The sequence below is a fragment of the Sarcophilus harrisii genome, chromosome 3 (genome assembly GCF_902635505.1).
Source record: "Sarcophilus harrisii chromosome 3, mSarHar1.11, whole genome shotgun sequence".
NCBI classification, from domain to species: Eukaryota; Metazoa; Chordata; class Mammalia; order Dasyuromorphia; family Dasyuridae; genus Sarcophilus; species Sarcophilus harrisii.
In genome coordinates, this window is record NC_045428.1 from 559,223,106 (window position 1) to 559,247,417 (window position 24,312).

A 24,312-nucleotide genomic window follows, 5' to 3' on the forward strand; every position below is an offset into this window, starting at 1 on the left:
GAGACTCTTGTGGATTAAGAGCCGATTAAGAGGCTGCAACTCGTTGGCCAATCAATGGATAGTAGAGGCGGAGCCCGCGGAGCTTTGGGCTGCCCTTGCCGTTGAGGCTGCAAATCATTGGCCAGTCAATGGACAGAAGGGCAGAGCTCGCGAGCCTCTAGGGCTGCCCTTGCGGTTGAGGTTGCATCTCACTGACCAATCAGTGGGCAGAGGGGCGGAGTTCACGAGTGGGCCGGGGCGGAGTTCACGAGTGGGCCGGGACGGCCCTAGCTCTTTGGGACGGCGGCTCGGACCGGTTGGGTTGCTACCGACTTCGTGTGGCCACCCAGTCCTTGCCGACAGCGTGGGTATCGGCCTCGGCGAAGTACATCCCGGTGGGGGAGCCCGGACGCGCAGCCGTGGTTGGACGCCCTGGGACGGGCGGCGCACCATCCCAGATATGCGCCGCGCTTCTCGTACGACGCCCTTGGGCCTAGTTCGAGGCCGGGGTCTCCTTGCCCCAGCAGTGGGCAAAGCTCTTGGGAGGCGTCGGGCGCCGGTGAGACCGCCCCCAAGAAAATGGACCGGCCGCCTCCATTTACACAGGAGAAAAGAAGCCCAGGGAGGCCAGAGTCTCTGAAATTCGAGTCCAGACTCACTCTTAAATCCAGAGCTCTGTTCTCTATGCCCTGTTAACGAACATCACATCCACGAGACTCGTCCCCGCTTCCCCTCCCGGGGCGCCAGGGGGCGCCAACACGCGAGGGGCATTCTCGAAGGCCTTGGGGCGCTGTTTAGGGTGCTGGGTAAGCCCTGCCTCCTCCTTTCCCGATGGCCAATCAGCGCGCCGGAGAGGAGGAGCCCGCGGACCAGGATGGGGCCTAGCGCTCGGAGCTGAGGCGGCCCAGCGGGCCTGACCGCGGTCCCGCGATGGCAGCTGCGGAGCGGGGTTGCGGGCGGCTGCCGCTGGCCCTGCTCCTGCTGGCGGCCTCGGCCTCGGCCTCGCCGCGCTACGCCCCGGACTGGGAGAGCCTGGACGCGCGCCCGCTGCCCTCCTGGTACGACGAGGCCAAGTTCGGCGTGTTCGTGCACTGGGGCGTGTACTCGGTGCCGGCCTGGGGCAGCGAGTGGTTCTGGTGGAGCTGGCAGGGCCAGCGCGACTCCAAGTACGAAGAGTTCATGCGCCAGAACTACCCTCCGGGCTTCTCGTACGCCGACTTCGCGCCCCAGTTCCGGGCCGGCTTCTACGAGCCCAGGAAGTGGGCCGAGCTCTTCGAGGCGGCGGGGGCCAGGTGAGGAAACCGGAAGGCGGGGCCGCGGGGCCGCCCACCCTGGGGGGAGCGGTGGTCGGTACCCCAGCCACCGACCCTAGAGGCGCTTAGTCCCAAGCAGCCCCAGGGAGGGCTAGTAACCGTAACGAGAGGGGAATTCGGCTCTCCGACTCCCGAGGCCAGGGCTGTGTCACCGCAGCCAAGCTGCTGCCCCGGCTCCCGGATCCAGGCCAGACCCGCGCTAGCTGCGTGACCGTGGCCAAGTCACTTCCCCGTCTGCCAAAGGAAATGGCAAACCACCAGTATCCGTGCCATGAAAACCCAGATTGAGTCGGGCCGCGGCACCTGGGGTAGTGTGAACACCCACACCTAGTAGATACCTACTAATGGTTAGTCTTAATCTCCCTCACTTTCCTCATCGGTGAGATGAATGGGTTGGGTTTACCTGTGTCACCTTTGGCATTTAACTTCCTTCCTGGGACTTACTTTCCTCACCTATTTAAAAAAAGAGAGAGAGGTTGGATTAAGTGGCCCCTGAGGGACCTTAAAGTTGTGCGTGTATCATGTTGCCTTTCCCTTCAGTAGATTATTGGCGCCTTAGGCCAGGAATTGTTTTTGTCTTTCTCTGTATCCCCAGCCCTTGTAACTTTAGCGTGGCTTGTGGCAGTTAATGAATACCTTGAATCATCGAGCATTTATGCAGTTCTTAGGTGCTGCTGGGCTCTGGCTCTGCCCCAGGGATACTGATATAGAGGAGCTCATGTGTAATTTGGAACCCCAAAATAGTATAGATGGGGTGAGGTGCTCCAGGTGAGGCGGGCTGATCCTGGTAAGGGCCAGCAGGGCAATGAACATCAGTCAGAGGACAAGATCGACTAGACTTACAAGATAATCAGGGACAGAGGTGAGAAGTGATTCATTTTATGATCCTGTTTGGGCACTGGGTGATACAGTGCATAGATTGTTTGCCTGAATCAGGAAGACCTTCCCGAGTTCAAATCCAGCCTCGCTTACTAGCGGTGTGATCCTGAGCAAGTCACTTAACCCTGTTTGCTTCAGTTTCCTCATCTGTAAAATGATCTGGAGAAAGAAATGACAAACCACTCCAGTATCTTTGCCAAGAAAACACCAAAGAGGGTCACAAAGAGTTGGGCACAATTGAAAACACCTGAACATCTACACTCTAACTCGCCTTCAATAGGCATTAAAAAGAAGAGCTCACAAAATGGAGTTGTTGCCCACAACAACCCCATGTAATGGTAAAGAAGGATCATTGTCCTTATTTGACAAATGAGGCAATTGAGGTTAGAGAAAGGAGAGTAGCCCCAGACCTTGACAAGGCTAGGAAATGGCTGAGCTAGAAGCTGGTTTCAGTGTTCCTTGGTGCTCCTTCCTCGGTATCCAGTTTCTTCTGATTATTCACCTAAGATCTGGTTAGAAAATAGCTTGGGGACAATTAAAACAATAAAAAAGGTACTTTAACTGAATAAGGAGAGCTGAAGAATCTTGGCTTTCAGTCCCTGTGTGAGCAGTTTACCTCTTAGCCTCAGATTCTCTTCCTAGATATAGAACTGGAAGGAATCAGTTCCTGGATAATCTTTCACCCACTTATTTTACCAGTGAGGAAAAAACCACAGCATCTTACACACTCCAGAAGTGATACTTCAAGTGCATATCAACCTAACAGGTTTTTTTTTTTTTTTTTTTAATTATTATTATAGCAGTTTAGTGACAGAATATATGCATGGGTAATTTTTCAACATTGTTCCTTGCACTCACTTCTGTTCCAACTTTTCCCTTCCCTCCACCCTCTCCCCTAGATGGCAGGCAGTCTTATACATGTTAAACATGTTAAAATATATCTTAAATACAATATATGTGTACATATTTGTACAGTTCTCTTGTTGCACTAGAAAAATCAGATTCAGAAGGTAAAAATAACCTGGGAAGAAAAACAAAAATGCAAGTAGTCCATATTCATTTCCCAGTGTTCTTTCTCTGGGTGTAGCTGGTTCTATTCATCACTAATCAATTGGAACTGAATTGGATCTTCTCATTGCTGAAGATAGCCACTTCCATCAGAATTTATCCTCATATAGTATTGTTATTGAAGTATATAATGATCTCCTGGTTCTGCTCATTTCATTTAACATCAGTTCATGTAAGTCTCTCCAAGCCTCTCTGTATTCATCCTGCTGGTCATTTCTTACAGAACTATTGTTCCATAACATTCATATTCCACAATTTACCCAACCATTCTCCAATTGATGGGCATCCATTCAATTTCCAGTTACTAGACACTACAAAAATGGCTGTTACAAACATTTTTGCACATACAGGTCCCTTTCCCTTCTTTAATATCTCTTTGGGATATAAACCCAGTAGTAACACTGCTGGGTCAAAGGGTATGCACAGTTTGATAACTTTTTGAGCATTGTTCCAAATTGCTTTTCAAAATGGTTGGATCCATTCACAACTCCACCAACAATGCATCAATGTCTCAGTTTTCCTGCACTTGATAGTTATTTGAAGTTTCTAGTTAGATAATGGATGTAGAGGGCTTGGTAAACTGGCCGCCCTAGACTATTGCTTTCACATCTCTCCTTTTTTCTCTTCCTTCCCCCACTCCCACCAGACTTCTCTATTTTGGCCCATCTGGACACCTCCTTTCTCAATACTGCGCCACTTCCCCTTCTTATCCCAGTTCTTTGTTCCTTTGCCAAAGAAGAATGAGGGCTTCGCTTCTGCACAAGAAAGCTGAGCCCGGGAAAACTGGACATTTTCTTTCCAGTAGCAGAAGTTGATGCTGTCCATATCTTTGAGTTACAGAGTCATGGAAGCCACAGGGGATCTTAGCCAAGCCCATCTTGTGATCCAAGAAGAACCTTGAGCAGCCTGTTCTGGTTCCCTCTGAATCATGATAGCACCTTCCTCTGTGATTAACTCCTAGATATCCTATCTGTAGTCGTACAGTTATTTCCATGTTGTCTTCTCCGTAAGACTATAAGCTCCTAAATGGCAGGGTGTCTTTTGCTCTTTTTTGTATTCTTAATGCTTAACTTAATGTGCCTGACACATAATAGGTACTTAAATGTTTATTGACTGTCAGAAAAGTAACTTATCTAAGGTCAGAAAGCCAGCAAGTCACTCAGTCTCTGAACTCTAGTTTGCTATGCTGTAGAATGGGATATTAATAGAACCTACCTTAAGATTGCTGTAAAGTTCACATTGGATGTGTAGAAACTGAAAGTGTTAATGAAGGCAGCCAGGAGAGTACAAGGCTTTGAGCTCATCCCATATGTGGATTAGTTGAAAGAGCTGACTTGGGCATGTTCAGCTGGAGAAGAGAAGGAGAGGACACTGGGGCAGATGGATCTGCTGAATTATGTGATGGGGTAGGATGTGGATCAGACTTCTTTGGTTTGTCCCAAGACCCAACTCTAGGAGGGCAGAAGTTGCAAAGGAACCCATTTATGCTTAACACTAGGAAAATGACCTCCTGTTGATTCATAACTGTGCAGACAAGTAATGGGCCACCCCATTGGTAGGTTCCCTGTTCTTGGAAGTCTCTAATCTGAAGCTGGTTATACTAAGGATACAAAAAAATGACTGAGGAGGATTCTTAAAACTTTTTTGTTGTGGACCTTTTTGGCAATCTGGGAAAGCCTGTAGATCCTTTCTCAGAATGTATTTAAAGACAGACTATAAAATCCATAGAATTAGAAGGAAACTTTATTAGAATGAAATTATCATCTTTTTAAAATCCAGGCACCTCAGATTAAGAACTCCAACTAATAGACTTGGAATGGAAAATACCAATCAAATGCAGAGAGAGGAGAACTATGGAGAATGAATAGGGATTGAAGCATTTTCACTTTTTTGTATGTTTTTCTTTCTTGTGGCTTTCTCCCTTGTGGTCTGATTTTCTTGCACAACATGACAAATATGAAGCTTGTCTAAAAGGATTGTATATATTTAAGCTATATCAGATTGCTTTCTATCTGGGAGGAGGAGCTAAGGGAAGGAGGGAAAATATTTGGAACACAAAGTCTTACCAAAATGAATATTGAAAACTGTCATTACATGTATTTGGAAAAATAAAATTTTTAAAAAGTAGGGGAAAAAGAGAATCCCCTCCATGCAAATGGGATTAGGTGGCCTCTTGTGTCCCTTCCACCTGGCAAATAATTAACTGTGGATATTTACAAGGTTATGTCAGCCTGTTTGTCAAGTAAAAACATGTATTAAGCACCTACAAAAAGCCATCAGTGTGGAAGGCTGGACTTGCTTTCTATCTAGTCCTTTACTATACCTCTCACCTCCTCTTCCTACTCCTTGCAGAAAAATGGGATTAGAACCCATTTCTCCCAATTTCCCATTCAGTACTTTTTTGAACACACTATGCCTCCTTGGAATATGAAAAAAAAATCATAATCTTTCAAAGACAGAAATCTATTTGTATAGGTATTTCTCAGGTAACAGCATCATTTGCATGTTCTCATCTTGGTAGAATTCCTATAAGAAGTTCCTAGCTTTTCTCAGACCACTTAAAATGATTTTGGTGATCACACATGCAAACTAGTTTGGGATCTGGAAGCCATCGTAATGGAATTCTGTGATGTTTTAGATGGGTCCTAACCTTGGCACCTAAGAGATGAAAAAACAGGCCTACTTCCAATGGTCTTGTGATGGAGAGAGCCATCTACATCTAGAGAGAGGACTGTGGACACTGAGTGTGGATCACAACATAATATTTAAACCTTTTTTGTTGTAGTTTGCTTACTTTTTGTTTTCTTTCTCATTTTTTTTCCTTTTTGATCTGATTTTTCTTATGCAGCACAGTAAGTGTGGAAATATGTATAGAAAAACTGCATATATTTAACATATATTGATTGTTTGCCCTCTGGGGGGAAGGGAGGAAAAAATTCGGAACATAAGGTTGGTTTTTGGGGGGTTTTTTTTTTGAAACCAGATAACAAATATCCTTTATTAGTTGAAGAAAAATATAATGCTGATTTTTTTTTTCTTTTCATTTTTTCTTTTTTTATTATAGCTTTTTATTTACAAGATACATGTATAGGTAATTTTTCAGCATTGACAGTTGCAAATCCTTTTGTTCCAACTTTTTCCCTTCTTCCCCCCACCCCTTCCCCCAGATGGCAGGTTGACCAATACATGTTAAATATGTTAAAGTATAAATTAAATACAATATGTGTATACATGTCCAAACAGTTATTTTGCTGTATAAAAAGTCGGACTTTGAAATATTGTACAATTAGCATGTGAAGGAAATCAAAAATGCAGGTGGACAAAAATAGAGAGATGGGGAATTCTATAGAGTGGTTGGTTCATAGTCATCTCCCAGAGTTCTTTCCTTGGGTATAGCTGGGAACATAAGGTTTTGCAAGTGAATGTTGAAAATTATCTATGCATGTGTTTTGAAAATAAACAGCTTTAGTTTTTTAAAAAGGGATGAAAAAACAGAGGCCTATAGGAGTTAAATGGCTTTCTCAAAGTTCCAACTCTGATATTTGTACCCAGGTATCCAAATATTTTTCTACTCTTCCTCTCCTCTTCTCCTGAGAGACAATATGACCTGATAGATAAAATGTGGGACTGGGGAGTCAGGGTTGGGAGTAGAGGGGGCTGTCTCAGACCTAGGTTCTAGTATTACTTAAGTTCTATGTATTTCACCAAGTCATTGTTTTTGTGCCTTAGTTTCTTCATCTGTACTGTGAAATGGGAATATCATCTAATAGTATTCATGGAAAGATCTACAAAGTAGTATTTTGAAGCTTTAAATCAATTTATATATCAACTGTTGTCAATTGCACATAGGTTTAAAGAGGGTTTTTTTTTTGTTTGTTTTTTGTTTTTTACCTTTTTTGCATTCTGGACCCTTTGGTAGTCTGATAAGGCTTATGAATTTCTCACACTAACCTTTTTTAGATACATAAAATAATATTGTAAAGTAGACCTGTTACTGAAATACATTTGTCAAATTTATTTAAAAACTTGTCCAAAATCAGATTTAATGACAGCTACGCCCAGAATGAACAGCTGATGTCCAGAGTTCTTCCCAGCTTACCATATTGCCCTCCCACATTCTCTTTTCTACTGAGAAAAACAGGAACTGCCAACTCTCCACTCCTCTGTCTTTTCAAGTGTAGATAAAATGTTAAAAAGAAGAGGTGGCAATTGTGGGGAGAAAGGAAGAGCTGGTGAACACTCAATTCTATCTCCTGTTACTTTAATAGAAGTAAGCTGAGGGACATACTCCAAGCAAATCAGTTTAACAGTAACACACACACATGGATATTAACAAAGCTTGTCAGGCCATCTCAGAAGGGCAGCTACTTAAGTGACTGGGGGAGACAACTTTATTGACATGCAGAAAAGGAGACCTAGAAACAGAAATTATTGATGGCCTCTTCTTTTATTTACATTTAATTTACTAAGCATTTATTAAGCACCTTCTGTGTGCCAGGCCTTGGAGATATAAACCAAAAATAGCTCCCTCCTTCAAAAAGTTTACATTTCACCAAGGCAATATGTACACAGATGGGGAAATATGTCAGAATCAGAACAAGAAGACAGCATTGACAGTGTAACTTCAATTTCCACAGGTACGTGGTCCTGACCAGCAAACATCATGAAGGCTATACGCTCTGGCCCAGCAGTACATCTTGGAACTGGAATTCTATGGATATAGGGCCACACCGAGATCTAGTGGGTGAATTGGGAGCTTTCCTCCAACAGAAGTAAGTGTGTTTGATGTTTATTACCCTTGGACTCCCCTTTGCTGGCATTTAATCACTTGCAGATCTCCTCAGCTTGGCCCCTCCCCTTGGCTTTCCCAGATAACTGTGGAATGGTCTCCTTATCACTGAGCATTTATTGAAGGCTTCTCAGATCCTACTTTTGAGGACATGTTTATAGAGGCATGGTTCTCAATAGTTCTGAAAAAGATTTGGGCATTTAGTAGACTGGCAGCTAGGTGATACAGTGGATAGTCTGGAGCCAGGTCTAAAGTCATTTCTTCCTGAATTCAGAGGTGACTTCAGACACTCCCTAGCTGTGTGACCCAGAGCAAATCACTTATCCCTCTTTACCTCAGGTTCCTCATCTGTAGAATGAGCTGGAGAAGGAAATGGCAACCCACTCCAGATCTTTGCCAAGAAAACCATAAATGGGGTCACAAAGAGTCAGACATTTCTGAAATGACTGAACAGTAAATAATGCTCACTTGACATCAGCAGTGTGAAATGGTGACCAATACAGTTAATGCAGTCTTAAATGGAATCGGTTGCCTTCTACAAGATGGGTGACTGCTCCTCAAAGGTCTTTCATCAAAATCCAACTGACCACTTGTTAGCTATGTAATAGTGGAGTTTCTTGTCCTGAATGGCTTGGATTAAAAAGTTGCTCAAGTATTCAGTTCTTTGATTCTGATCAGGCTATCTCTCATCATTAGCCCATCCATTCATGTGTTCTTCCCTAAGTTTTGCCATAATATACCACCCCATTCCTAATACTTCTCATCTTTCTCTTTCTCCTGAACTAAAGAAAAATTAGAATTTGAGTTGATGGTGGGAATAGGACTTCATCCTTCTGAGTTTGAGTAACTGTTCCTAGCAGCATTAGCAACACCCAACTTAAGATCTGGGTGTAACATAACACACTGGGGTTTCAGGACCACTTTATACTCTTAAAAATGATCCCCCCCCAAAAAAAGAGTTTTTGTTTATGTGGATTATTTTATCTTATTCGTGAGTTTTATCTAACAGTAGTTATTAAAATAAAAATTAAAATATCTTATTGTTATTATGAAAATAGTTTTGACATCATGGGACCATATCACCCCACTCCACCCCCAAAAGAGAGGCACTTAGACTTCCTTCCCCTCTCTTTTGGGGGTGGAGTGGGGTGATATGGTCTTAATATTATTTTAATAATTACTGTTATTTCAGTATCTTTGCTAAGAAAACTCCACATTATTGAACACAACAAAATTTAAACTTAATAGAGGGCAAGGACCATAAACTCTAGGTTTTTCAAGATGGACACCCTTTTTAACTGATGAAAATCATTTGTAAATGAAATTTCTTAAAGTATAGAAAGCACTAGAATGAGAGCCTTAGCTGGAAAGGAAAGAAAGACTAGGAATGCAGATGTTTTACAGATTGGAAAAAATATGTGTCTTGGTAAACTTGCTGTTCAAATTTACTTCCAGAACACAGGGCTTTTATACTGAGGGGGCAAATATTGCTACTAATGGTATTTTCTAGTGGTATTTTGATACCTCTATTTCTTTGGTGACATCTTAAAACTCTTGAAATTAATTCTATAAGTATTTGTTACTGATGAATTGAATTCCTGCAGTGAAACTCATTATAGCAAATATTTGGTCACTGAAAAAAAATTGAAATTTATTTTCTATTCTAATCCCCAATTTGTGAGTTCCACACTATGTAATATTAGGTCTTGCTATTTTTATTTTTAAAAATTAGTCATGAGATAATTTTTGTTTTCTATTTTGTCTTTTTAGGAATATCCGTTATGGATTGTACCACTCACTCCTTGAGTGGTTTAATCCCTTATATATACTTGACAAGGAAAATAACTTCACAACTCAGAATTTTGTCCAGACCAAGATCCTGCCAGAAATGGTTGATCTTGTGAACAGGTAAGAACCTCTCTGACTTTCAGTTTTCATTCTCTCTAAAATTGGATTGATACATTTATGCTACATTTCCCATCTTGTGGGACTTTATAACTTGATAGGGCTAAAGAAATGTGGAGTACAAACAGTTTTTGGGTTTTTTGGTTGTTTTTTGTTTTTGTTGTTGTTGTTGATTGAAAAAAAATATATATATATATATATATTTTTTTTTTATTTAATAGCCTTTTATTTACAGGATATATGCATGGGTAACTTTACAGCATTAACAATTGCCAAACCTCTTGTTCCAATTTTTCACCTCTTACCCCTCTACCCCTCCCCTAAATGGCAGGATGACCAGTAGATGTTAAACATATTAAAATATAACTTAGATACACAATAAGTATACATGACCAAAACGTTATTTTGCTGTACAAAAAGAATCAGACTCTGAAATATTGTACAATTAGCTTGTGAAGGAAATCAAAAATGCAGGTGGGCATAAATATAGGGATTGGGAATTCAATGTAATGGTTTTTAGTCATCTCCCAGAGTTCTTTCTCTGGGCATAGCTGGTTCAGTTCATTACTGCTCCATTGGAAATGATTTGGTTGATCTCGTTGCTGAGGATGGCCAGGTCCATCAGAACTGGTCATCATACAGTATTGTTGTTGAAGTATATAATGATCTCCTGGTCCTGCTCATTTCACTCAGCATCAGTTCGTGTAAGTCTCTCTAGGCCTGAAAAATATATTCTTAGGCAATAGTCCACTGAGTTCCAAGTACCACCTTATTAAGAGATAAAGTCAAGGTCCTCCTATACCTTCAAGGGAGCAATGGATTATAAACTAAAGTGAAGGGCTAAAGTAAGCCAGCTAACACTATAATGGAAATGGGTTCAGGAAGTAGCATTCTGTGGTTTCAAAGTGTGCACACATACACACACACACACACACACACACACTCTTATTTTGACAAGTATATGATTCCATTGGTGTATGAATCTGTCAGGGAAAAGCTTGTTTCCCAAGACAGATCACATCTTAGAGAGTGTCAGAATCCTCAGAGTTGAAGCAGCTGAACAAGTCCACATAGCCAGTTTGGTCCAGGGTCAGGACTTGAACCCAGATCTTCCTGACTCCAAGGGAACTTTCTGATCACTGCTCCATATTGCTGCTCCACAAGGGCCATGTTTAACATCTATGGTTTTAACCCTGTGAGGCAAGGAGAATAGTCTAGTCCCAGTGTTTTAGATTAGGGCAGTAAGGTTCAAATAGTGAAATTTCTTGCCTGAGGTTACATGGTTTTCCATAAGACCTTGAGTCAGAACTGGACCTGGGTGTCTTGCCTGCTATTCCAATGTTAGGCCCCCTAGACCTCACTGCTCCTCCAGATTGTAAAGTCTCCTCCAGCATGTTACCCTACCATGTGTCTTTCAGGTATAAACCTGACCTGATCTGGTCTGATGGAGAATGGGAAGCCCCTGACACTTACTGGAATTCCACAGAGTTCCTCGCCTGGCTGTACAATGACAGCCCTGTGAAGGTGGGTGTAATGACTGGTGGTGACAGCAGAAGGTTGAGTGAGCTAGGGCCTGGAACCAACCGTATCCTTCCTTCTCCTCCATGACTGGTCAGGAGAGAAAAAAATTCTGGATGGGGAACTAAGGAAACTTGGAGAAAGGCAGGATGTAGCATGCTACTATGGGATGTTTTGTGGGACTGGAGGAAGAGTAAGAAATTCAAGTTCCTGTACATTTACACTGTACTTGGCAATGTTGAAAAGAATTGTTCCCTAACATGGAGTCTCAAGTGATACACAGAATAGCCCTCTTTAAGTCTGGGGCAGGATCACTGGTTGTGCCAAGAACTAATAATATAAATTTCATTAAAGCCAGTGATGATTTATGCAGTGCCTACTATATGCATACTCTATTGATAAGGTAGTGTAATAAGAAAATAAATTGCATGCAGACAATTATAATATAAGATGGTATATGTGATCATGCATGGAATGGGTTCCAACAGGTTTAGAAGAAAGCTAGGAAGGACAGCTAACACACTTGATGACCAGATCCAAAAGGAGCTTGATAAGACTAAAGCACTGGACTAAATCTAACAAGATGAAATGAATACAGATGAATATCAAGTCTTCACTTGGGTACAAAATGTTGTCTTCACCAGTGTAAGATGGGGAAGGGATGGCGGAAGGGGATGAACAAACAACAGTTGTTCAGAAAAGGACCTACAGATCTCTTTGTTGTTCTGTGTTTTTTCCCCTCAATAGAATTTTATTTTTCCAAATACATGTAAACATAGTTTTAAATATTCATTTTTGTTAGATTTTTTGTTCCATAATTTTTTTTCCCCATGTCCCTCATCTCCCCCTCCCCAACACAGCAAGCAATCTGATACAGGTTATATATATTTCCATATTTGTCATGTTATACAAGAAAAATCAGACCAAAAGGGGAGAAAAAAAACCACAAGAAAGAAAAAGCAAACAAACCAAAAAAAAAAGGTGAAAATTCTATGCTTTGTTCCACATTCAATCTCCATAGTTCTCTCTCTGGAGGCTAAAGGCATTTTCCATCTCAAATTTTTTGGAACTCTCTTGGAGCACTGCATTGCTGAGAAGGGCTAAGTCTATAATAATTGAGCATCATACAATATTATTTTTGCTGTGTATGATGTTCTCCTGGTTTTGCTCACTTCACTCAGCATTGGTTCATATAAGGGGACCTGCAGATTTCAGGAGACCCTCAGTTTCACACAAGTCAGCGATGTGATTTGAGAGCAAAAAAAAAAAAAAAAAAAAAAAAAAAGAATGTTAATGGGATCTTGGACTGCCAAGCCTAATGTTAATGGAATCTGAGCTCCTAAGAATAGGGAGGTAATAATCCTGCTGTGTGGTCCTCTCCAGGACCATTGGAAGGATCCTCTTCAGTTCTGGGCAACTTGGCTTAAAAAAAAAGGGGGCAAGGATAAGCCAAGAGGAAGGTAGCTAGGATAATGGGGCTGTGCATCCCTGTTTTATTAAAAACAGAGAAGGAATATAGTCTGTTTGTTTGACTTAGCAGAATATATTCTTAAATCACAAAATCAGTTAAGAACACCCAGTAGATTTGCTTTTACAATTCTATAGCCTTAGGAATCCATGGGGTTCCATCCATGGTGACGCAACCCTTCTATTTCTCATTATTTAGGATCAAATTGTGGTTAATGATCGATGGGGCATAAACACTGGGTGTAAACACGGAGGCTACATTAACTGTAAGGACAAATACAGGCCAACAACTATCCCAAAACGCAAGTGGGAGATGTGTACCGCCCTTGATAAAAAATCCTGGGGGTATCGGCGAGACATGGACAGCAGTGATGTTATGACTGATTTGGAAATCATCCAGGTAAGATCTGCTTTAGTTTTGGTCTCCTAAACCAGAGTGGAGAGAGGGAGAATGTAGCTACAGGATCTGTTCTATAGGTTTGCTTTCTCATGTGTACACTTAGAAGACTGGACTAGCTCATCCCTGAAGTGTCTGACATTCTCTGTTGAAAGAGTATTCAGCCTACCTCTGAGATTGCGAGTTTTAAGGACTCTTCTTGCTCTGAAATTCTTTGTTCCAACTCTGAAATTTTGTATTCCTACTCAGAAATTTGGTGTTCTAAGAATCTTCTTTCCCAGCTCTAATACCATCTTCTCCATGGAACCTTTCCCGATCCCTGTGCCCTCCTTTCTAAATCCTTTTGTTTATCTTTATATTCATTCTTACTTATTAATGAATTCATTATATAATGAATTCATATAATTCATACTTATTAATGAATAAGTATATTCATTATTTACTGCTATTTAATAGGTGAAAGCACTTGATTATTTCTTTCTTTCTTCTTTCCAGGAACTAGTTTTTGTTGTAAGCTTTGGAGGCAACTATCTGCTCAATGTTGGGCCAACAAAAGATGGGATTATTCCTCCCATCTTCCAAGAAAAGCTTCTTTCTTTGGGGAGCTGGCTGAGCATCAATGGGGAGGGGATCTATGCTTCTAAGCCATGGAGGGTACAAATGGAGAACACCACCATTCCCATGTGGTAAGTTGCCTTCCTCTGCATTTGGAGGTCTCTAGATTTTCTTGTCTCATCCCACATGAGGATTTCTGTTGTATCTAAATGTGGCTTACTATATACCACATGTCCAGCAGAGCCCATCTGTGTTTCCTTGTATGTTGAGCCTAGCAATCTGCAGAAGTCTTCTGATTTTCCTTAGGTTAAACCCTTCTGTCTGGAGATTCAGCAAATAGTGGTCATTGACTCTGCTCGGAGACCCTTAGTCATCTTTGTGCTGTGGACAATTTTGGCCATCCAGTGAAATCTATGGACCCCTTCCAAGAACAGTGCAGAAAATATATATCAATGCGTATTTTAATATGCATTTTATTAAATGCATAACAAGATACCAGGGATTACATAGGAATCCAATTATGTTATCATAAGCATGCATTTTATTCCTGTGAGTTTCCACATCCCTTGCAGTCATTCCACAGAGGTATCTGGACCCCAGGTTCAGAACCCCTGTTCTAACGTACACGTTGATCAAATTTGTCCTAGGTGAGTGACAACCCCAGCCAGGGACTGTAGTCCTAGAGATATATGTCAGAGGCAGGGTGATGTGGAGGAAGAGTACGCCAGACTGAAAGTCAAGAGATCTGGAGATTTGAGGTCAGCTTTGCCCTAACTCTACAAAAACTGTATTAAGAGGAGGAAGAGGAGTTGGAGAGAGGACGGAGGCAAGTGACTTAAACAGTCTCCAAGGCTCCATTAATCTCCAGTCTAAAAGTCCCAAGACCTTCATCACTTCCAGTCACATTAAGCTTTTGGAGAGCATTTCATGTCTTTGGCTCAAGGGGAAATTGTGAACCCAGAGCTATTCTTGGCCTTCTCTAACTGGATGAGATGAGGTGCCCTTGGTCTGGGAACTCTGCTTTCAGCTGCTCTTTTCCCATGAGGAGACAAGTGTTCAAGGCAATTTATGGAGGAGAACGTGGGAGTAGAGTTGGAAAGATGACAATGATCTCTGACACTTACACCATGCTTTAATCTCTTGCCCTTCTACAGGATGGATGGATAATAAAAATAGAATCATCCCCATTTTCAGAATGAAGAAACTGAGACTCAAAGGGGCCTTGAATTCCCATCTGACTCCCCATCTTTCCCTCTTCCAATTCACACCCATTTATTGTTTTTAATCTACAAAAAAAAAAAACAAAACTTTTGTCCAAATAGATCTTATACCATGCTTCTGCAGGTTTTTTCCCCCTCCCCCCTTAGATGATTGGATTATTGGGTGAAATAGTACCCTCATTCATTGCTGTGGAACAGAATGAAATGCTGGCTCTGGAATAACAACACTCCCTAGGTTGAGATCCCACCTGGAACTTATGATCCAGGCGACCTTTGGCAAATCCCAACTCCCTGCTTCCCTTTCCTCTGTCAAATGCCTCTGAAGACCCTTTGCAGCTCCCTCTCTAGGATCACAGGGTGTTCTGTCAAGTGACAGCAAATCCTTGCAGAGTGTCCACCTTATATTTACCTGCTGAAGTGCTAGGTAAATTGCTTGAGAAGGAAGGGCCATATTTAAAAAGGAAAGTGGAAGGAGAATGTTACCAGCTCCTTAATTCAAAAGGATTTCCCAGGTTCTAAGAATGGGACAGGAACTCTGAGTCCAAGTCATGGACTCAGCCATGGGAATGGACTTTTGAGAAGTCATTCTGTGCTTTGTGGATGTTTTGTTTCAAGGTAAAGGCTTCTGTTTGGCTGTCTTCTGCAGGTTCACCCTAAAGCAGTCCGTCGTGTACGTCTTCTACAGTGATTGGCCACAGGAAGGAATGCTCCCGCTGACCTCTCCCGTCCCAACAAATGTTACAAGAGTAAGTAGGGTAACTGGCATCGTAAAAAGAGCTCTCTGGCCCTAGCACTGTTTGTAACCCTGGAAAGTCCTGTGGAGCAAAGCTGTCAGATTCATGGGGCTGCCTGCAGTGAATAAAAAGACAGTACAACAAAGATAATCTATGTTTGTGGTTTTCTAAATCACTATGCAGCCCCCAGAGATCAGTTTAAGTCTGACACCACTGCTCTAGGGCCCCTTCCCTGAAATTTTCTCCTATTTCCTAGGATTTTCTCCTAGTTCCCATTATGGTTCTTAGTTTGCTGGGATGGAAAGAATTCTTCCCCCTAGGAGGCTCCTACATGGTGAAATAGGTGGAGAGTCAGACTTATGAGTCAGAGTGACCTGTGTATGAATCCTGCCTTGCGCACTTCATGACTGTGTAAGCCTGGGCAAATCCCTAACCCTCTGTCAGCCTCAGTTTCCTCTTGTGAAAAATGGGATAATACAGCATTTTCTCAAGATTGTTCTGAGGATTAAGCGAGATAACATCACTTGTAGCTATTATCTTTTTAGTTAGCACACTCTTGTGTGTAGATGATTTTAATTCTTGAATCAGCCATGAATTTCCCGTGCAGCCTGTAGGCAGATGACTGCCCCTTTCAGAGGCTCACTCTCCTTACCTGTCTGAGAAGGAGAATGGACCAGATCATGTCAAACATCCCTTGCTGCTGTTTCAGAGCCTTAGAGCCAGTCACATATAAAGTCATGGCTTGTCTTGTCTTTCCCTTTATTTCTAGGTGAGCATGCTGGGTGTCCCAGGGTTTCTGAAGTGGTCTCAAGCCTCGGTGGATCAAGGCCTCTTGGTTTACCTGCCCCAGCTGTCTCCAGATATTCTAAAGATGAAAGTTTGGACCCTCAAACTAGAGGAAGTCAAGTGAGCCATTGTGCCCACGCCACACCAGTGCCCAAGACTTTTTTACTATTTTGAGTTTTGCTTCTAAGATCTGATCATTGCAATAAATTAATTGCACTCTTCCTTTGCCCAAGGTGGCATTTTCTGATCCATCTTAATCAAAGGACAATGTTTCCAATAGGTACCTCTCATTTATAAGCCTGAACTTCCTTCATGAAAGAAAGGCCTTTCAGGAGGGAGATCTCATCCCCATCCTTACACACGTGGTTACCTCCAAATTATTTAGGGGAGCATTTCTTCTTTTTCCTCGTCCCTCTCCCCTTCTCTGTGTCCTAGTTAAAGAAACTTCCTCAAGGGGAGGTAGGATTCTGAAGAAGTGGAGATCCCAGTAAAACGTAGCACCGAATGAGCAGGGGTTTATCTAGAGGGCCATGTTGGACACTCCAGGAGTTTGTGAATTCAGCAGCACCTCTCACCAAGAGGGGAACAGCATCCATTCTGTCCCAGCTTTACTTCTTAGACTTACAGCAACCCCCAATGATGGCAGCATTAGAGAGCCCCAGGTGTAATTCTAAACAATGGATGGAAATGGAGCTGGTTGGCAGCTCCATCCCAAGATGTGCAGCTGTGTCAGGAGAGTGGCCCTGTGGGTGCTGGGGACTGTCCCTCTCTGTAGAACCAGTGCTGTGTCAAAGACCAAATTTGCCCACGTAGAGGACTAGAGCAGGATGGTCTCTGGTTCTTGCTTCTCCATCCTGACAGACCCATAGAACAAATTTAGAGGGATACTTGATGCCTTGAAGTAGGGAGGACAATGGGAAAGGACGCTTGGTGACACCCATAAGATGGATGGTTTGCTTTTGTTTGCATTCTAATCTGAAATGTTATAAATGGAACTTGTGTCACTTGTGGTTAAATTCCATTTCAAAATGTGCAATTAAGGAACAAATGATACAATTTTAGGTTTCTATCCTGTGCCTCTTTGTATGTGAATGTTTTAACAACTGAAAAAATAAACTTTTTCATTTAAAAAGGATGTTGTGTTGTTCGTTCTGCCCAGCAGGCCCATATCTGCCTTTTCAGAAATCACTCTGTACAAGAGATCTTCAGTGTGTCTCCCAAACTCAATAGTAAAATTAGAATCCTGATGTTGACAGTAAAAAATGACCCATTAGGAGGCAGGAGCATTGGGTCCACATGCTGCTTCTGCCACTTAACTCATGTGGGAACCTTGGGCAAGGCAGGTGACTGCTCTGAGCCTCACTTTCTGCCTCCTTAAGGTGGGAATAATGGCTAGAGTGCCTTTATTGTTTTGTTTTTTAAGGAAAGAAACTCCTAAGTGATCATATAGTAGAGCCCCAGACAAAAGGGGAACCAGATCTGCCTCTGATGCTGACTCCATGGTGTCACACAAGGCCCTTGAGCCTCTCTCTTGTCTGTAAAACATTCTTGTAGCGCTTTGAGGTGTGCAAAACAACCTCTCTACATCAACATTGAAGAAATGAGTATTAATAGTCCCATTTTAAAGGTCAAGAAACTGAGGCTTAATTGAAATTAGAACTTTGCAGAGTTGGAAGGAACCTCTGTTGCCTTTTCTATCTAAGAATCCTCACAACTCCAGGGCAAAGGGTCATTCAGCCTAAAAATGCTGGCTAATGTGATAGCTGAGCTAAACCTTTAAAGAAATCCAGGGGTGATCTTGCAGGATGAGCCCTCGAGTTCTAAGTACAAATGTTTAGACCCAGAGTAATGTCTCCACTCAAGACCAAGAAACACTCCTGCACAGTGGAGAGATGGAGAAGAGCCACAAAGCCAGGACACCAGAGGAGGGATTCCACCTGAGACTGGTTATGGCACTGGAGGGGAAGCCCAGCTCCCCAATCCCAGCACCCACCTGCCAGTTTCCCACTGAAGCTAGTTTTCTAAACTTGGCACTCTGGGACCAGCCTGTATTGTGTGTTACTACACGCCAACAGATCCCAGCGAGGGGAAATGAAAACAGAACCTAAGCTCAAGTAACTCACATTCTCCCAGGCTCCTCAGCTGGGGATGTTTCCCACCAGACACGGGCACATGCCCACATTGTGTAACAGGGAAGAGACTGGAGGCTTCAAGCTAGGAACTGACAAGCTTGGCTTCCAACCCTGACAACCCTGGAAACAGTGTAGACTTTAAAGAGTGGCTTGAGTGGCAGTGAGCATTGCTGCGTGGTCACCTACACTCTTTGTTTGTTTTTTGATGTGGTTACTAGACATACAAATTAAGGGAAAGCATTTATCTTCATGGTATACACATCTATTAGGGGTAGAAGGGAGATGCTGAAGCGGCTGAGGCCAAGGCCGAGGCCGGAGAGGACTGCGCCAGGCAGACTGGCCGAGGCCGAGGCTGGGAGCCCCCAAGCTGTGTGTGTGTCTGGAGCCAAACAAACAGAGCATCTGGAGCCAGGAAAGTTTGATTAACTTTATTTATTTAAAGGAAAATGGAAGCTACACTCGTCCCCTAACCCCTAAGAAGGAAGGCTTGTGCTGCTAAGGCTGTGGCCACTTATATATATAATGAAAGGGGTTGGCCCACAGTGCACTCATTCTTAGATCTTGGAATAGTTCTCATGGTTGGCATTTCTTGGGACAATGCAGGTGTTCTTGTGTCCCATGGGATCAGTCACTGTCTCAAATCTTAGGGCTTATGGCCACCCTGTGGGACACAAAACCAAGTTCTATCTGCTTCCATGTTTCTATTTATATATGAGGCAGTTAGATGATTCAATGAATGGATCTGGTCAAGAAGGTTCAAGTTAAAATCTGACCTGAATCACTTACAAGCTGTGTGATCCTGGACAAGTCACTTACCCTGTTTGCCTTACTCTGCAGGAGAAAGAAATGGCAATTTACTCCAGTATCCCTGCCGAGAAAACCCCATGGACATCATTGCTGTGCTACATATAGTCAACAGGGTCATGAAGAGTTGGACACAACTAAACTACTAAACAGTTCCGTTTGTATAGACAGTGAAAGAAATACTATTGAGTTTTGGTAACAGATCTTCCATGTGTTTCAGCGGTATTCATTTTTTTAAAAACATTTTAGTGATAGTAATTTAATTATTATATGAAATACAGATACGTTTTAAAACATTAAATCATTACTGCTCTCATAAGCACTCATTTTTTTTTTAATTTTAGGGTTTTGTTGATTGCTGTCTAGGGGAGAAGGAAGAATGGAAGGGAGGGAGAAAAACTTGGAACACAAGGTTTTGCAAAATGAATGTTGAAAACTGTCTTCACATGTATTTGGAAAAATAAAAAGCTATTTTTAAAAATTAAGGCTTTAGATTAAAAACAATTGACATTTAGATAGTGTATATATATATATATATATATAAGTATATATGTATATGAGTATAAGGCTTTATAAATATTAACTCATTTGATCTTGATAAGAATCCTAGGAAGTAGGCACTATTAATTTTATTCCCATTTTACAGATGAGTAAACTGAGGAAGTGACTTGGCCAGGGTCATACAACTAGAGAGTGCATAGTACAGTACCTGGTACATGGTAGCTGCTTAATATGTGTTTATTGAATCAAAATTAAATTTTAACTCAGAGCTGTCCTATCTCCAACTCCAGAACCCTGTATGTTGCACCACCTAACTGCTCTTTGAATCAGACAGACAATTTAAATTGTGGTATCATAATTGACATGCCAGAGCAAAGATGGTAATTTGATTTTTGGTTTGTGAAATTATAAAATGGCAGCTCACAGATCTGGTTCTTTGGGTATTCACTAGGAAAGACCCACAATGACAGCGGGGAAATAAGGCTATAATCACACAGAAGGAACAGAAGGTGTCAGGATAAATGGTACAGAAAGCATGTATGTGGGCAGATGACTCAGAGATGGAAGACTGGGTGGTGAAGGAAGGCAAGTAGCATGGGGAAAAGGATGGCCAGAGGGGAGAAGCAGAAAGCATCACTCAGAGAACCTTGGATTAGAACTGGGAGCACCAGACACCATGGAGTCCACAAAGAAGGAGGATTTCGGGGGAAGGCATGAATTTTAGGTCTTATTTTTACAAGGTTTTTTGGGAAAACTAATTCTTACTGTCTACCTTTCAAATCATTTCAGAGTTGGTAGTAAAAACCTTAAAGTTAACTTGGCCACGTTATCTCAAATTTATCAGCACCTTTTGGTGTCCTGCAGCTGTCTGTGATTTACATATCTTTTAACTGCTTTATCTAGGTAACGTCCCTTCATTCCATACAGATTACCAGGATGGATCTTTGATCTAATATATGATATAATTTGTAAATTATGTTCCTTTGACCTTATGGACAGTTTATACATGATTTCCACTGTCCCCTTTGCAATCTCACTGCCATTGATCCTTTATCCTGGCTACTTATAGACTTGCTATACTGAGGGATCAGAACAAGGCACAATTTTAACACAACTGAAGCAGAATATTCCTGGAAGGACCAAAATTGGATTATCTAACATCCAATAGGCTGCTAGTCTTTCCCATGACTTTCTCATCCAGCAAAATGTGAGATTTCATTAGCTACCTTGTTTTTCCAGAGAGTTGAAATATATAACACAAATAACTTTTAAATGCTATGCTTTATTTTTATATATGTCAAATATCTTAGTTTTAAAGATGATCTATTGTAAAGATGGATAATGTGCAAATCTTAAAATATAGAGAAGCCAACCTATGTAGTAAATATAGTATTTTGGAAAATAAGGTCTGAGAGTTTAATTGCTTCATTATGAGTTCATTATACTCTTTTATAGTAGGATTATAAATACTTTAATTACTCTTTGTGAATCAGAATAGCTTTACAACTGTATACAATTATTAGTATTTTTAGAAAGCAGAACCTTTGTTGTTGTTTAGCCTTCACTTAGTTCTCAAAGAAGACCTTTCAGGAAGGTGATGTCTTGACTTTCAAGTGAATTTGATTTAAGTGACAAAGTCATCAGCTTCACTCTTTCCACCAAAGTCATCAGAGTCCAGTGGCAAGACATGGGTCAAGATGACAGGAGACAGCACCAGCTGCAGTGAGAGACTCTGGCCTTTTTAAGCTAAGGTCTTTCCACGGTCTTGATTTGTCTGAAGCAATGCCTTTTTTTATGAAGGCAAACTAGGCCATCTTAAAGCAAAAGATGGCCTAGTTTGCCTTCATAAAGAATTAGTCTTGTGTGTGTGTGTGTGTGTGTGTGTGTGTAGTTGAAGAACTTCCAGCAGCTGGGTGTAGTAAAGATAAGGTGAAGAACTTCCAAGGACGTTTAAATTCCTTCTATATTTTAGTTTCTCTAGGTCTCTGTGACCTGCCTGAGTATGTTGATATAGCCAATATGTACTTAGATTTTAGACATATGTATTTAACCTCGAACGATGACATTTATCGCTGTTCAAGTTACTAACATATGGACAATTAGTTGCCTGATGTATGGTTCCTCTGGGAACTAGGAATCTGCTGTTTTGGGCACGAATAACATCCAATTAAGGGGTGGGGGGGGCACCTATCTCTTAATGTTCTCCAACTCATGATGTAATTCTTTGTATCTAAAACCTATAAAAACTGTATACCTGCTTTAGCCTTCTACCATGAGCTCTCTCTCTCTTTCCCTCCTTACGGTGGAATTGCTCATTCTCATGAAAATTAATTAAATAAAAACTTTTCTGCTTTTTACTTCGAGAGGTCTCTGAGTAGTCATTTTTGGATAGGATTTTCTATCCCTCACAGTTTGATATATTGATTTACTTGCCATCTAGGAGATAAGTTAGGAGGGAGGGAAGGAGAAAAAAAAATTGGAACACAAGATTTTGCAAGGATGAATATTGACAACTACGTAGGAATGTGTTTTGAAAATAAAAAACTTTAAAAAAAGAATTAGTCTGAAAGGAGAAGACTCTCATAATTTCTCAGTAATTAAACCACATTAAGTAGTCAAGAAAACAAATATTTTACAATCATCTCAATGCTGAAATCTTTTAAAGAAATTCAAAGCTTTGTCAGTTCAAGTAATGATTACAAAAGAACTTTAAGGTTTACAAAGTACTTTACAAATATTAATTCATTTGATCTTGAAATGATGCTAGGAGGTAAATGCTATTATTATCTCCATTGACCCAATTGAAATTAAGGTAAACTGAGGCAATTAATAAAATAACAGCAAAATTTCCAGCTACATAGAGGTGTCTTCTGCTGATTAGCTAGCAATGCCGCAGTCAGAATTTAGATTACATTATTTGAACCTCCCTGTCTGAAACCCTCTGAACCACATCCAACATGTATGATTCCAATTAGAAGATGATTCCTAGGAGATATCACAGGACAATCTATTTCCCTTACCTTAGTATAGATGGACAGTGGAGGTGTTGAGGTTATGGGGACTACCCCAGCACAGAGACACCAAAATGAAGACATTGCCCACCAAAATGATGAGGTCTGGGGTGAGACCCCCAAATCATATTGAGGTTATGGGCTGATGTCACAATTCACCTCAAAAGAATTTGTAGGCTTATAGATCCTCCAAATCAAGGAGCAAGAATTTTATTACACTGCTTAAGAGCAGGCTAAACCTGTAAGTTAGCAAGGAAAGGGGTTTTAACAATTAGCAAAGGAAAAGACAAATTCCCATTGGAACTTACAATTAACCAGAAGGAAAATGCCATTAAGGGAAAGGCCCCATGAGGTGGGATTACTCCACTGACGGGTGAGCTAACGCTAAAAGGGATTTAGCACCCCTAAGTTAGTTTTTATAAGGAGTAAAACACCATGAGGCAGGAGTACCTCATGGTGGGCTAACCCTAAAAAGGAATTAGCCAAAATCTATTCACTCATAGCTAAACACTGTCTTCTTAGAGATGGATGGACTATCCATTTTTTATTTAGCAGCTTCTGAATTTCCCCAACATTCTCATCAAACTAATCTTGATGTCTGCAAGTGTTCTGGTCCAGATAAGTAAATGGTGTTATATACAAATCTGGTCCATTGTTGGCTACCATGGTTGGTTCACTTTCCCCTCCAAGTTAGCAGTTAGGAAGAGTGATCTAATTTGTTGACATTAAGTTTTCTGTTCTTAACAATACTATATGATGACCAGTTCTGATGGACCTGGCCATCCTCAGCAACGAGATCAACCAAATCATTTCCAAAGGAGCAGTAATGAACTGAACTAGCTATGCCCAGAGAAAGAACTCTGGGAGATGACTAAAAACCATTACATTGAATTCCCAATCCCTATATTTTTGCCCACCTGCATTTTTGATTTCCTTCACAGGCTAATTGTACAATATTTCAGAGTCTAATTCTTTTTGTACAGCAAAATAACAGTTTGGTCATGTATACTTATTGTGTATCTAATTTATATTTCAATATATTTAACATCTACTGTTCATCCTGCCATCTAGGGGAGGGGGTGGGGGGTAAGAGGTGAAAAATTGGAACAAGAGGTTTGGCAATTGTTGATGCTGTAAAGTTACCCATGGGGTAAATAAAAGGCTATTAAATTAAAAAAAAAAAAAGTTTTCTGTTCTTGCCTTGGGGCCATTGCTTTTATTTAATGTGAATATTTAGCTTGGAGAAGATCAGTC

General features: G+C 41.4%; 1 protein-coding gene across 1 annotated transcript; it reads left to right on the forward strand.

Moving 5' to 3' along the window:
• Positions 1–827: 827 nt before the first annotated feature.
• LOC100919759 (alpha-L-fucosidase 1) lies at positions 828–17,746 on the forward strand. Its single transcript, XM_031962608.1, has 8 exons — positions 828–1,271; positions 7,877–8,011; positions 9,799–9,936; positions 11,352–11,457; positions 13,118–13,318; positions 13,811–14,001; positions 15,737–15,836; positions 16,594–17,746. The coding sequence occupies exons 1-8, from the start codon at positions 910–912 to the stop codon at positions 16,732–16,734; spliced, it is 1,374 nt and encodes a 457-aa protein (XP_031818468.1). The 5' UTR covers positions 828–909; the 3' UTR covers positions 16,735–17,746.
• The last annotated feature ends 6,566 nt before the right edge of the window (positions 17,747–24,312 follow it).

What these genes read in the sequence shown, in the direction of transcription:
- LOC100919759 (XM_031962608.1), top strand. Translation starts at nt 910, where the DNA reads ATGGCAGCTGCGGAGCGGGGTTGCGGGCGGCTGCCGCTGGCCCTGCTC. An exon ending in TTCGAGGCGGCGGGGGCCAG is followed by an intron (nt 1,272 to 7,876) that starts GTGAGGAAACCG and finishes CAATTTCCACAG; the next exon opens with GTACGTGGTCCTGACCAGCA. An exon ending in TCCCAACAAATGTTACAAGA is followed by an intron (nt 15,837 to 16,593) that starts GTAAGTAGGGTA and finishes CTTTATTTCTAG; the next exon opens with GTGAGCATGCTGGGTGTCCC.